Genomic DNA, 14,736 nt, shown 5'->3' on the forward strand with positions numbered 1-14,736 from the left:
GTTTTTGAACGTTCAAGACATCACCATTTGGCCCGTTCTTAAATTGCTTGATGGTAATACAGACTTCATCAGACTAAGTTCCTTCCGTGTCATTCCGTGTTAACTTGGCGTGAGAATAGAGAGCACTACTTGAGCTCACATTGTTGTTGAGCCTCTTATGATGTGACTACCACAGCGTACCTTTGTACACAGCGCTATAATCTGTTTCGACGACCTTTCCATAATCAAAGGGCAATGTTGTGAGTGGTTTAAGATAAATTGGTGTCAAATTGCCAGCTTTAAAGTCCAAAATAGGTGCCCACACCATCATCCACTGACTTCCTAAGGTATGCGCGAGGCTCCTGTTACCCCGGTGGCCATTGAATGATCTTCTTGCCACACTGTTATAGTGTGTAGTTTTTCTCGTCCTTCGTCAGAGGAAGGTGATCATCGGTTATCCTATCCATTAACAGAGTATCAATGGGACCGAACGTGACCGATCAGCCGGTATTTAGGCTTGTGCGCCATACTGAAGTGTTTGCATGTGCAATGAGCCTCAGTCCTCTCAGCTGGCACCGTTTATGATTCTCCTAATAATGGCTGCCGCTCCTTTACCTGCCTTGGGGGTAAGCAGATACCCACTCACAGTGTATAACAAGGGCAGAAGATACTGGGCTTGGAACTGAGAATTCAGATTACAATGATCAACTAAGGATGCATAAGTCCTTGACCAACCAACTCCTTCTTGGCTGTTGGTGGCTTAACTTAACTCTATATACAACTAGTCTGTCAGCCCAGACCGCCTAGGTCTCTGAGGTCTGTTTCAAGAAGCGAAGTCTGTATAACCTCACTTTCCAATATTGCCTGCATGTCTTTGAATGATCATGAACTGCCTGCAATAGCCCTTCGTACGACTGAAGTGCAAGATGAACTGCATATTCAGCTGGTACGGAGGTTGCACATGTAACACAGTGTGATTCACGCAGATGCATGTGATACCTAAGCCCATCAAAGCACTACGTGATGCCTTTTGCTTCCATTCCATTTTCAAATTCTAAAACAGGCTTGTTGGGGAAAGAGATAGGACAAGATTGACAGTAGAGCATATCGCTTGTTAACTTGTCAGCGTTTATCATCGGCGTCGAGGGAATGAGAGCAGAAAGCTGTACGATATGCGGCCGAATCCTGGTGACATGATAGAAAAGAACTCGCACAGGTATACATATTTTATAGCATACATGACATGAATCGGTTTCGATTTAAGAATCTCAAAGTGCTATCCAAGGCCCCATGAGACAGATACCGTCAAGAAGATACTGTTAACAAGCGCGAAAAAATGAAACGATGGAAAGGAGATTGTCAGTATCCATAGATACCCATCTGTGTACTGCGTTGAAAGCCAAGTTGGTACGTAGACTCACGAATGCGATTAAAATGATGAAGTCATCCAGGGTCGTTCTACATAAAACGACAAGTCGAGCCTAGAAGCGAGCGACTATCACGACTGCGGATAAAGCTGCGAATGCCCAAGCAATGGACACAACCGCTGAGCTAAGCCCATGTCCGGACATGTTGGGATACTGCGTGCGGGAAAACAAAACTCTCACCGGAAAAGGATCAATCGTCGACTCGATCGTATCCGCATACGCTAAGCAAGTTCAACAGCGCCGTGTTTTGAGCGCGACTCATGGGCAACCTGTTCACCTAATTCATTATACCGAGCCGCAACCCATGCTGGCTGCCTCCTGTTGGTACTAACATTTCAAGCCACATACAGTAGTCGACCATCCATCTCCCGGCATGCTGCGAGGAGACGTAATCTGCCACTAGGACCTAACACATTAATTTTGGGCAAGGAATCGTCGAACAGCGTTTCATGTCAACCATCGATTGCGCGTGGCATAGTCACAAGGAGGGCATGTAGCCCCCTCCCTCCTCCCTGGGTAGGTGTTACTGTGTAGTTACGCAGCAAGGGCGCATGGTACCCAAAAAGCAGGCGGGCTTGTCTACCTCTGCGAGTGAATTTAACTAGTAGATTGAGGCTTACTCACTTCCAATTCATTCTATGTTGACCGACCGGCGCCGCAGCCGACAAGTCTTTCCTAGCTAGCTATACTTTTGTCCTCTGTATTCTGCACTCCTTGAGCATTGCCTCAATACATTCACAATGGCCTCACCACCGAACACGGCAGTGGACATCATCGAGCAGCTCAATGACCTGAAAGCCAAACTGTCGTCTGTCGATGATGTAGTTGCTAAAGAGGATGCCGTAAATCTGGCTCGCCAGCTGGTGACTACTCTAGAGCAACCGGAGAACATTGCTGTTGAATTAGCCTTTTCGGTATTTGCAAAGACTTGCGCATAGTTTCATGGTCTCTTCACTGACAGTTGTAGCCATTTTTGGCGATTGCAGCCCGAATTGCCGTACAGCTTGATCTTTTCAAACATATCGCCAGCCACGACAAGCCTGTTACATCGGCCGAGCTCGCATCCTTGTCTGGAAGCGAAGAGTTACTGATCAGTACGTTATAATCCTGTAGCGAGTGATGGTAATCATATTAAGTTCGCAATAGTTCGTATCCTCCGACCTATGGCTGCAATAGGATTTGTCAAAGAGGCTGGTCAAAGGAAATGGACGGCGACACCCCTTACCTTCGCAATGGCGACAGAGGAAATAGCCTCTGGACACCGGATGGTGTTAGTGCTGCGCTCCTATAATGGACATCATTTCAATATTCCGGATTGACTTACATTTCTTTTAGGGGCGAAATGATTGTCGGGGCGGCATCTCAAGCGCCAAAATACTTCAAAGAAGCCGGCTACCAATGCCCGACTGATCCCCACGATGGCCTCATGCAATATGCTTTTAGAACTAAATTAACAACATTTGAATTCTTCAAGTCAATGCCCGAAATCTTTAACGACTTCAATATGTTCATGGGCAATACCATGGGTGCTCGGCACTATTGGGTTGACTGGTTTCCAGTTCAAGATATACTGCTAGATGGAGCAACTAACGGATCCCCGCTCCTTGTAGACGTGGGAGGCGGGAAAGGACACGATGTCGTCTCATTCCACACAAGATATCCACATCAAGGACGCCTAGTCCTACAGGATCTGGAATCAGTCATTGAAAGCATCGAAGGACTGGATTCAGCAATTGAGGTAATGGAATACAATTTCTTCACTGAACAGCCGGTAGAAGGCGCACGCGCGTACTTTTATCATCACATACTGCACGACTGGTCCGACTCCAACTGTTTGGATATTCTAAAAAGAGTCAAAAAGGCTATGACGCCTGGTTATTCCAGACTGCTTATCCATGAAATGATTATTCCTGAAGAAGGAGCTTCAGCATTTCATGCCGTTCTCGACATGACTATGATGGCCTTTAACGCGGCAATGGAGAGAACGGAGAGACAATGGATAGAACTTATGGAGAGGGCCGGCCTGAAGGTCGTCAAGGTCTGGGCTCCTCCCCAGAATGATGGGGATGGTATTATTGAGGTTGTTTTAGAGGAGTGATGATAGCGCCAGGTTCCGAGATATTTCATATATTGTGTCGGGGCAGGTGTCTAGAGAAGTAAATGTATGCTATACAATACGTGCGACTGCCCGTTATTGATTCGTAAAATAGCTGGCTAAATTACAGATATCGATATGTTCAGGTAACCATATTTCACATAAAGTGCCCGTGTCGGGGTTCGGCCTGCCGAAATGGCAACCCAGACCTACCATTTCTGGAACTCCAAAACACTCTCCGATAAGATGTATTTCTCCATGTCCACTCTACACACACGGTACGCTCACGGCCTGCCTGGGTCCAGGGCTTATCTCGGCGACCAATAACCAGAAAACACGACGCGAGCAGGGCGAAATGTATTTAGGTCGACCACGCTCCTCTATTACTGACGTCCTTACTGAGATGTTAGATAGAAGCACTGGGAATGAGCCTATTATCGGCTAGTAACAGGAGCACCCAGTTATAGTTAAAATCGGGTGGCCTCTGAACCATTTTCGCAGAGAGTTATTTGTGTGGAATTTTAGGTCCTGGTCGTGGCTTTATGGCACTCCGTGCTATAGGTCACATTAACGGTCGCCTAGAGATCTCGAGTCAACTTTCAAACAGCTAACTAACCTCACGCTTCACCTCAATCGACCCCGAGCGCAGGTAACGGCTGAAAGTCTGAGGCGTGTCGTCCGCGCGTCCCCTCGACCGTTATCAGATCGCACCAATTGCTGTGCAGATCAAGCTCAATCAACCAAAAAGCCCGCGCGTGAGTCAACCGTTACAAATGCTCTCAATCGTGTAGATTGTCCATCTGATGCATGTACTGTACCATTCACTTGAAGACCCTCCAGTGCAGACCTATAAATAAATGCGATTTGCAGCTCTAATTTACAGGGTAAGTTACTAAACTTCTTTTTCTGTCGATGTCGTTGCGTGCAGACCCATCGGACAATCTCGTTTGATTTAAGCTGTGTCTATATTCAATGTCCACCAATGTCGAAGCTCAAGCAAGACTCCAACATTGCCAAGCTCATTTGCCACCAGCTTTATCTGGTACCTGCCGAGTCTGGGGACTGTTGCTTATGCCTCAAGTCCCTGCAAGTCAGCAGATCAGCTACGAAAATAGGGAGATTTGCCTTGAAGGTGTAATTACTTCACCTTTCTAGACCTCCAGTTCGGGAATAAAAGTCAGTTATCGAGAATCTGCCTCAAGCAATCTTTGCCCGATGTCCATTCTCGAGACATTTGTTAGGTCTAGTATTGGGTGGAAAGTTGGAACCATTTCAATAGCCCAATGTGGACGCCCATAACTAGAATACGTCAAGTTGCGTAAAATAGATGCTGATAAGGTTGCGCCTCTCCTTTATACCATCATGACAAAGGACCGTGGTAATAGCTTAGCGATTATTATCAATACGGCCAAAGTCCATCCCTGCCTGGTCCCCGGTGGGCAGACTGTTAGAATAATGGGAGAATACCAAAGGCTTGTTGCAGAACCGGAACCCTTGAGTATATGATATAGACAGTCCGCATATTTTGCAGAGAGTCATCTCGCACAGGATTGTCACTAGCAAGGCCCGCCGCCCACCCTCGGTCACTTTCTCTCATCTTAAAATGCTTTCTTCAGTACTGTCGCTCTCTTTGTTTGGAGGAACATTCGCTGCCCGCCTATTCCTCAATGAGCCTGACACTGGGTGAGTTTCTAATACCGGGATCACAAAGATCTATGTGCTGACAACAGCCTATATAGCTTCGATGAATACTTTAATCTTGCAGATGGGGAGCTAGCATCTTTAGATGACTTGGTAGGGCTTCCGGATTTTGACGCAGCCGCGCGGCGATATATGCCAATACGGAATTATACTTACTACCGTAATGGCGCGGCGGGTGAATGGTCGTACCGCAATAACCTCGAGGTCTTCAACCGGTATCCGATTAAGCCACGGACGATGATAGATATCACAAATATTGACGCATCGTTACCGTAAGTGCCATTGATAATTTGATCATATAGACCTTCGAAGCTTCTCATTTAAGCCTCCTAATTTAAGAGAAATATGCAGAACCACAATCTTAGGTCATAACTTCTCAGTGCCTTTCTTTATTGCCCCCTGTGCTCGAGCTGGATTTGGAAACATTGAAGGCGAGAAAGGTCTAGTCGAGGCTGCAGCCGCTGAGAATATACTGTATATAGTGAGTTTGTTCATGAAAATGCTATATCCTTATTATATGAAGCTGATATTGCCAAAAGCCTTCGCTATATGCCACACTATCGACCGCAGAAATCGCCGCCCTCAAAAAAGAGGATCAGGTGACCTTTCAGCAGTTCTACTTGGACTCGGACAACACAGCTACCCAGGGAGTTTTTGACGATGCTAAAGCGAACGGACATCAGGCTATCGTCTTCACCATTGACTCGCCTGCTGACGGCAACCGTCAGCGTGCTGTTCGCTACGGTGTAGGCCCGGAGTAAGTCTCATGCCTCCAAGCGATCTCGTCACGTAACAGGGAATCTTCAGTTAACGTGAGATCCCAGTGACACGACCTACACTTTGATTACCGTAAGCTCACGACATGCCATCAATCCTAAGCTTGTAGATCATTATACTAACCAATTTCTTAGTGGGATCTTTACGACAACTTCCGCACCATGACTGACCTCCCCATCATCTTAAAGGGTATACAAACCGTCGAAGACGCGCGGATTGCTGTCGAGCGTGGCGTCCCTGCCATCTACCTCTCGAATCACGGAGGGCGGCAGATCGATGGCGTGCGCTCCCCGCTCGAGGTCGCCATCGAGATCCACCAGCAAGCACCTGAAATCTTCAGCCAAATCGAGGTGTACGCAGACGGCGGCGTCCGGTATGGTGCCGACATCATCAAGCTGCTTGCGCTCGGAGTCAAGGCCGTCGGCGTCGGCCGACCGTTCATGTATGCGAATGTCTGGGGCACCGAGGGTGTCACCAGGGCTATCCAGATATTAAAGCGTGAGCTCAAGGTCGATGCTGCGAATGCGGGCGTGGCGGATTTAAAAAATATTGACCCAAGCTTTGTACGTTTCAAGTCTCTCTCCTTGTTGAGTTGATTTGATCGTGTGCATGGCATGAGCTAACAGTAAATAGGTTATTTGGGCACCCAATAGCTATGATGCATGACTTGTTAACCTAAGCTTATAGGAATTTTCTTGTATATATTTTCAAAGACTTGATAGTTTGAAAACTAGGTCGCTTTTCAAACCGAAAGAGAGCATTGGACCTGACGTTGTTATCCTTTTCTATTAGTCTTGCTATGTTGTATGGGTTTGGGATATAATTATACAACTTCGAGAATTTAGATACGGCAACTATAGCGAAGGATAGGAAATGGATAGGAAATGGCTGGTCAAGAGTATCGAAGTGAGGTGGCTGGTATTCCCGACACTGACGATGGATATGTCCTCGCCCTCTATGTCTCCTAGACTTTCTTATCTATCTAATATATATGACACGAAACCCATCCCCAGAAAAGAGTATGAAACCCTAGCCCTAGGGTCATTATAATAAGTTTATACAATTCTATACTTAGTGAAGAGATTTAATGACGAGGATGAGGAGGGAAAGGGAAAGGAATTCCGGCTAGGTTACTCATATTTGAAAGCTGGCCTTCGGGTCAGCGTGAGGGGCCGGCCATCTAGTAATTAGTACGAGTCTAGAACCCGGAAACTGGAATTTTTATAACTGCGTCGATGGTTTCGGGTGATGACTTTATTTCCAAAGTCCCAGCTACCGAAAGAGACGATCAGGCCTCCACCATTGCCGTTATATGCCACTATCTGGACGAGGACATGTACCGAGGAGGTCGGCGTCCCTAGAAAGATTATCAGCCTCAAAGTGCTGATCATCTTCCCTAGCCGATAAAAGGGATAATGATAGCCCGATTCGGACGCATCCGCGACTACGAGAGCTGAATGAACCTCTACCTGCTCGTGCTCGAGGACATAGACCCCATCGTTACGCTCGCCACGTGCAGTTGTTTCTTCAAGGCCTACGGGCTGGAGATCAACAACGGCAAGGGGCGGCGAGCAAGAGCCACCTAGACAGCCTAGCCCTTTAGACCGCCTCGTGTGCGACTTCCTAGGAAGGTACACGCAATCCTTTTGCTTCGGCTCTTCTATGTATGGTTTCCGGCGTCTGCCTCCTGCGCCACCCCTGTAATGCCTCACGTACAATCTCCAGGATGTCATTCATGAGCACGAATGTTGCTCTATGTTTGATTCCGCCTTCGAGGTCTGACAAGCAGGATTACTCTATCTAGTGCCCTTCCCCCACTTTGTATTTTACTGATTTCAAAGCGATACTGTGGAACATGAAAGCGTTGAGCACGCGTGTTATTCTAGACGAAAAAGAGAAGCTGTTGCCTAGCAGTGCTCTTGATACAGAGCCCAATGTCAGAAAGGGAAGGCGGTGATACTTGCGATCTACATACTGGAACGCTGGGAAACTGTATATAAGACCTCCATCCAGCCAGATAACTGTATTGTAACCTAGACTTCTAGATAATCTAATGGGATCACATGTATTACTCTTGACACCCAAGTATGGGAACAATGGCCGGGAGCACGGCGGGCGATCACCGACTCCAGCTCCAATGCCTCACCAAGAGTGTTTATTTGCGTGGTTACAAGTAGCTGGTGCTTTTGTTCTCAACCTCAACACTTGGTGAGGACCCCTCAGATGTTCCATATCTTGATCATGTGCCTACGACGGACCGATCAGTTACCTGACCATTCCCTTCGGGGAGGTTACGTGGTCCGAGGATATCACCTCGCCATTCTCTGAGGACGGAAGTCGAAACGCTGATATGAACGAAAATCCGAGTGATGATTTCATCGCGATATCTCTGCTAGAATTGGAGGCCACGGTTTGGAACCTTCTCGACCCTGAGAATGGAGAGAGACTGATAGACGATCCCAGCAGAGCCTTCAATCAGCCTATCCAGTGTGTCATTCTTGGGAAGAGCAAGATGCCACCAATGGATTGATCCCAGGTGCACTGGGTGCTGTTGGTTCATCAGAAACAGATTACCAACAATGTCGCTCTGTATGAGAGAGTTGAGGTGGGCGTCTTGAAAAAACACCATATTGCGTTTGATAAGCCTCAGGGAAGAAGAAGGATCTAGTAGAAGCCATGATTCGCAGTAGTTGATATGCAGATGAGACAATTCTCGCTGGTTTTGAGACTATCATAATTTGATATGAATTCAAGGGGTAAAACCCTTTTCACCCTAATCGTTACTCTCCCCTTCGGCCAACATGGTGATTCTGCGCCGTGAGGATTTCGGTTACTTTGCAGTGAAACAGTGAAGCTGAACAGATGACTCATAAGTTATAGGTAACTAAGCTAGGTTCGGAATGCACGTTGGTCAGGGCCCATGTCCGAGGGGCTTGGCATAGTGTTGGTCGGCTCTCGAAAAGGCAATGTTCCGTATACCGCGTTTTGGCCCTTGGAGCGGGGATGCAAACGCGCCATAGAACGAGGTTGTCTTGACGACTCCATGGCACTGTCTCGACAACTGATGCACGAGCTTACATTTTGCCAAGGTGATTAATCTCTTATCGGTACAGGCATTGCAACGTTTTTGTACCTCTCTGTGAAGCACCTCCTTGTTATAATCATGGATTGAAGTCCTCGTGGGGCCTATGCGGGGTGCTGACCTCTTACCTTCATGTTGGAACCTGTCTATTCATACCGTTAACTTCTTTTTTTGCTCTGGTTTAAGTTCGTGTTAAACAAGAACCGGTGAAAGAAAAAGATAAGAAGTTCAACACAACCCGCAAAGATGACGATAGAATCAGATCAGCGCTTAGAGCCACGAGATGGACGGCAGTCATCGCCGCCTACTTCAGTTAGCGAAAAAGTGCAACCAGGTCAAGCAGATGGAACTGCAGAAGCACCTCCAGCCGGTTCAGACCCTGAGAAATCCGGGCAAACGCACGACAACGTCCTGGGAGATGTGCGAGTGACTGCACCGGGCGTTGCTTCGACCTCTCCAGAAGTAGCTGCAAATCCCAGCTCGATTGATGGTTTTGGTACCGAAGATGAGGAGTACATTAGCGGATACAAGCTCTTAGCCGCTCTCGTGGGCATCATCTCTGCCTTCTTCATTGTCCTGTTAGATTTTAGCATCATCTCGACCGCCATCCCGTATATTACGAGCGAGTTTCACCGGCTTCAAGAGTATGTTCAGAATCTAGAATCTTGATCCGGTCCTTATGCGGGAAAACATTGCTGACATAGAGATGAAGCGTTGGATGGTATGGCGGTGCATATCAGTTGTCCAGGTAATATACCCCCCTGATAGCAGCGACGCCATCAACAATAAGGCATTTTTGTGCGGTAACCTGACCTGCTTGAGCATCAGTGCGGCTTTACAGCCTCTCACGGGAAAATTCTACACCTACCTCAGTGCGAAACGGCTGTTCCTATTCTTCATCGCCATTTTCGAGATTGGCTCGTTGCTCTGTGCGGTTTCTACCTCATCGACATTCTTCATCATAGGCCGTACCGTCGCTGGACTAGGCACAGCAGGCCTTGAGAATGGGGCATTAACGCTCATTTCAGGAGCAGTACCTCTGCACAAACGGCCTTGTAAGTCGGAGATGTCGCACACAGACTTTCACTGTCGTTCTATCAACCGAAGCTGACCCTGATCTGTAACTTGCAGTCTATACTGGCCTAGTATTCGCAGTTGGTCAGATTGGTATCATCGTCGGACCTCTGATTGGTGGCGCTTTAACGCAATATGCGACCTGGAGATGGTGTAAGTAGCGCTGCGCTTCCCAATTCTTAGCTGACAACCTTCGAGGCTTCTACATTAACCTGCCCATCGGTGCCGTCTCTATCCTTTTCCTATTCTTCACGCACATACCAGATGAAACGCTTAAGCCGCCCTTCTCGTTCGCCCTACTCCGCAGCATCGTTCCACATCTTGATCTCACAGGAGCCGCGCTCTTCGCACCGGCTACCGTTCAGTTGCTTCTTGCGCTGCAGTGGGGATCGAGTGATTACGGATGGAGCTCACCGACAGTCATCGGCTTGTTCGCCGGTTCAGGCGCGACAGCTATCTTGTTCTTCATCTGGGAATGGCATGTGGGCGATGATGCCCTGATACCTTTCAGTCTAATAAAGAAACGGATTGTATGGACGAGCACCGTACAAAACTCGTTCCTTTTTATCACCAACGCTGTTGGCGCCACTTACGTCCCTATCTATTTCCAGAGTGTCAAGGGTGCCAGTCCCTCGCTAAGCGGCGTTTACACGCTGCCTTCCATCATATCCCAACTGTTGACTATACTTGTCTCCGGTGCTCTTTGTACGCGAATCCCGATTCTTTCAAATGGCACATGCCATCACAAACCTACAGTTAATGGTGTGAAACCCCGAAGCTAACATTATTCCATCTAGTGGGAAAAGTCGGTTATTATCTACCGTTCGGAATCCTAGGGAGCGCATTGACTGCCGTGGCCTGTGGTCTGATATCGACCTGGAATCTGAGCACTTCAACGGCTGAATGGATCGGCTATCAGATACTATTCGGTCTACGTGGAATGGCACTGCAAGTGGTAAGTCTTCCCCTTAGCTTTCTAACTGTTCACCTCTTAGTTCGAGTTGGGTTAGTTAGATTGATTGTCGTTCGTAAGGAAGAACCTAACTTATTCTAGTCTGTAATCTCAATTCAACACGCCGTCACTCCGGCACAAAGCCCTATCGCAATCACGTTCTTGGTATTCGCACAGAATCTACTAGCAGCCATCTTCTCCGTCGCGAGCAACGCCATATTCACGGAGACCCTGACACAGCAGGTCTCCGTCCTAGCACCATCAGTGAGCCCTCGATCGGCGCTAGAGGCCGGTGGAGGTGCCGAAGCAGTGCGAGCCTTGCTTCCGCCTGGGAGTCCGGAGCTAACCGGGCTACTACTCGCGTACTCGAGGAGCGTGAACAGCGTCTTCTACCTCTTGACGGCGGTTGCGGTCGTATGTTTCGCTGCGTCGTGGGGGATGGGGTGGGTTGATATACGCAAGAAGAAGACTCCAGAAACGAATGAGGCATGAGGGATAGCTGATTCACGAGGTGATGTCATCTTTCACAACAGGCAACATAGGCCATGTGTATACCAGGTTCTCATTCAATCTTCGTGAAATTGGGTGTTATGTGCAGTTCGTCGTGAACTCCATGTAATCCTCTAGAGAGGTCTCAAAGTGTACCTATAACTAGGGCAGGTGACTAGGCTTGGAATTAAAGCTATTCACATTACAATGAGTAACTACATAGTAGGGCTGCAGGAGTTCTTGGCCAACCGATTCCTCCTTAGCCTTAGTGGCTTGAGTCGGCTCTGTATACAACTGGTCTGCCAGCCCTGACCGCCTAGGTCTCATTGGCTTTATTCATGAAGCGAAGTTTGTATAGCCTCATTTCCCAATATTGCCTGTGTCTCTGAGAATCATGAACAGCCTGCATTGGCCTTCCGTACGGCCGAAGCACAAGGCGAGCTACATGCTCAGCTTGCACGCGTGTAACGGTACCCTACCCCTGAGCAACACGGTGATGGTAGTATATTACATTAGGATGCTATGAGTTGGCTGCTATGCGTCTATAATGTGACTATAAGATAAGTCCTGACAATGAACGAATTTCACGATTACTCTCCTGAACCTCATCCTTGTTTAGGCTCTTTAGTCTCTTATATCTTCACATTCGAATCCTGAAGCTCATCTCCCCTTGCACTATTCCCCTCAATGTCACTCTTTTCATCCAATCTTTTCTGCGCTATATGTTTGATATTCAGCCTCTCCATGCCACACGCGAATGGGAACGCGAGAGTAGCCAAAGCAAGTGCTAGGATCAGCGGATCGCGCACAGCCGCCGCATAGGCGTGTCGGAGAGCAGAGAGGACTGCCCCATCTGGGGCAATCTGAGCGAGGCCAGTGGCGCCAACGGCGATAACCTCTTGCGGCGAGACGGCGTCTGTGTACTGGGGCACTGCGGTCTTCAGCCTGCTGAGGAGTAGATTTTGGCCTATACCTACCGATAGAGCCCTGGTGGAAGAGTTAGTTTTCATGGTAAACATCATATATTGAATGGCGCGACTCTCTGTTTGCTTGCATTCATAATGCGAACACATGCGCAAGGCCTGCGAGAGAGAAAAGGAGGAAAGGCAAAATAAGGCATCGAAATAGACGTGGGAAGATTAAAACTTCACAAAGAGATTGTGAAATAGAGTTCATGTGAATGAAGAAGAAATGGCGTAAGAGAGATAGTGTAGATAAGTGTACAGATAAAGCCAAAGATATTGAGAAAGAAAATTTCTCGACTAACCCCCCTAATTGGTAAGAGAAGACTGAAATTGCTGGAGAAGATGGTAAGTATTGTCTCAAGATTAATTTCACTATAGTACTTAGGCACATACCATTCCCTATAGGAACATCCGCTGGCCTGATGATGACGTGTCAATAGCACTCCTGCAAACGGTTGGTACAAAAGGATTCAAGGATGACATACTCAAGTACAGCTTGAAGAGCGGTATAAGGGAGCTGTTGCGCCATTCCGATGCCAAGTCCATTGATGACCATATAGGCAGCCCATTCGACTGTCGGTGTAGACACACCGATTGTGGTCAGGAGGCCGGCGCCGATGCTATTGATCACTATACCTAATATCATATATGGAACCTTAACCAGGATATTAGATGTTGAGATTCCAGCTATTGCTGTGAAGTGAAGATGTTCTTACATAGTAGCCCCATTGAGATACAATAGCTCCCACAACGACTAACCCGACGATTTGGGGCAGGACTAGCGAGATAAACCGTACACCGCTTTGAATGGTGCTGACACCTTGAGCGGACTGGAAATAGATTGGTAGGTAGTATGCATACTGTGTATATGATCAGTTGTAGGACTTCTCGTAAAATATTAAATTCCTAGTAAGCCGGCGGAGAAATGAATAATCCAGATAATTATCTTGAAAACTTACATCGAGGCTTGATCCACCCAGCGCAAACAAGACCAAAGCGCCCATGTGGATTGAACGCTTCCTCATTATTCGAAAGGGAATAATGGCAGTATCTCCTTGCTTCCACTCCCATAGAGTAAATAAAATGACGAGAATGCCAAAAACAACGAGGAGAGCAATGATACGTGAACTGTTCCAGGGGTACAACTGGCCACCCCACTGCAGGACCAGCAGCAACGAGACGACGGCACCGATGAACAGGACCGTCCCGACAGCATCCATCTGTCTCAACTTAGTCTTTAGGGGCAGGTCATGGTTCACCTGATCTGACGAGGCTTGTATGCGCACGAAAAAAACGATGGCTATTATAACAGCGACTCCGACTGGAACGTTACTGTCTAGCTGGTCAGTGACATGGAGAAAGGGGGATATTATGTCAAGTCGGTTAGGGGTAAGACGCACATCCAGAAGCACCACCCTAAAACCGGACAATGAAATTGTTAGATACTTATACACCAGTCAAGACGAGGATACGAATCAAGCTTCATGACGTACTCCAACTCACACGTTCAGTGAGCACACCGCCTAGCACCGGACCAATGGACACGCTGACACCGAGAGAGCTGACTACCACGCCTTGGAACAAGGGCACTTTGTCCAGGCTAACCACATATCCTATGATGGCCAGGGCACCCTGAAGCAACCCAGCAGCCCCAAGACCCAAGAATGCTCGGCCGAAGATCAGGACTTCGGACTGTTTCGCAGATGCACAGATGATAGATCCGACTACTCAAGCAATGTCGTTAGTTATATCAATGATCTAGGTATCACTTAGAGCGGAGAGCATTGGTACGACAGGGTTTCGAACCTTCAAAGATCAGGAGGGAGACGACATAAACGACCTTAGCATTGAAGTGCTTATACAGATTACCAAAGAACGGCTGGAAAGCCGTAATGGTCAGCAGATATGCAGAGCCGTACCAGGCAATGTCATCCAGCGCTCTGAACTCGGTTGTGATGCGTGGGATGGCAACCCCGATGATATTCTGGTCGAGCCCGAGGAGAAAGATACCAAGGCACAAGGACCCGATGACTACAGCTAGTCTCCATGACTGGAGATGGACAGGTTTGGTATCACGGGAAGCGACCAACGTATCCTGCTGTATCTCACCCATTCTGGTGGGTTGAAGACAAAGAAGTTGAGAAGAAGAAAAATGGTCAAGTCACGAAGGGAAAGACTGTATGAAGGGACAAGAA

The 14,736-nt window shown here is 47.8% G+C and overlaps 4 protein-coding genes across 4 annotated transcripts; 3 read left to right on the forward strand and 1 right to left on the reverse strand.

Moving 5' to 3' along the window:
• Positions 1-1,813: 1,813 nt before the first annotated feature.
• F5B22DRAFT_611208 (putative O-methyltransferase) lies at positions 1,814-3,651 on the forward strand. Its single transcript, XM_047975264.1, has 4 exons — positions 1,814-2,320; positions 2,374-2,500; positions 2,553-2,676; positions 2,742-3,651. Exons 1-4 carry the CDS (start codon positions 2,147-2,149, stop codon positions 3,502-3,504), a joined length of 1,188 nt encoding a protein of 395 aa, XP_047829651.1. The 5' UTR covers positions 1,814-2,146; the 3' UTR covers positions 3,505-3,651.
• A 1,453-nt stretch (positions 3,652-5,104) lies between these two features.
• F5B22DRAFT_656789 (FMN-dependent alpha-hydroxy acid dehydrogenase) lies at positions 5,105-6,717 on the forward strand (the record flags this gene model as incomplete). Its single annotated transcript, XM_047979994.1, has 7 exons — positions 5,105-5,184; positions 5,241-5,474; positions 5,554-5,683; positions 5,742-5,959; positions 6,027-6,051; positions 6,114-6,542; positions 6,613-6,717. The coding sequence occupies 7 exons, from the start codon at positions 5,105-5,107 to the stop codon at positions 6,643-6,645; spliced, it is 1,149 nt and encodes a 382-aa protein (XP_047829652.1). The 3' UTR covers positions 6,646-6,717.
• Positions 6,718-8,978: 2,261 nt separating this feature from the next.
• On the forward strand, positions 8,979-11,952 carry F5B22DRAFT_611213 (putative MFS multidrug transporter). Its single transcript, XM_047975265.1, has 7 exons — positions 8,979-9,705; positions 9,774-9,809; positions 9,890-10,116; positions 10,193-10,288; positions 10,334-10,840; positions 10,933-11,090; positions 11,190-11,952. Exons 1-7 carry the CDS (start codon positions 9,308-9,310, stop codon positions 11,577-11,579), a joined length of 1,812 nt encoding a protein of 603 aa, XP_047829653.1. The 5' UTR covers positions 8,979-9,307; the 3' UTR covers positions 11,580-11,952.
• Positions 11,953-12,208: 256 nt separating this feature from the next.
• On the reverse strand, positions 12,209-14,654 carry F5B22DRAFT_637129 (MFS general substrate transporter; the record flags this gene model as incomplete). The annotated part of the gene is made up of 8 exons (XM_047977389.1): positions 12,209-12,563; positions 12,844-12,874; positions 12,935-12,960; positions 13,027-13,196; positions 13,258-13,401; positions 13,501-13,881; positions 14,045-14,265; positions 14,348-14,654. 8 exons carry the CDS (start codon positions 14,652-14,654, stop codon positions 12,209-12,211), a joined length of 1,635 nt encoding a protein of 544 aa, XP_047829654.1.
• Between the last annotated feature and the right edge of the window lie 82 nt (positions 14,655-14,736).

Source organism: Xylaria bambusicola (genome assembly GCF_022495145.1).
Source record: "Xylaria bambusicola strain CBS 139988 unplaced genomic scaffold F5B22scaffold_28, whole genome shotgun sequence".
Taxonomy (NCBI): Eukaryota; Fungi; Ascomycota; class Sordariomycetes; order Xylariales; family Xylariaceae; genus Xylaria; species Xylaria bambusicola.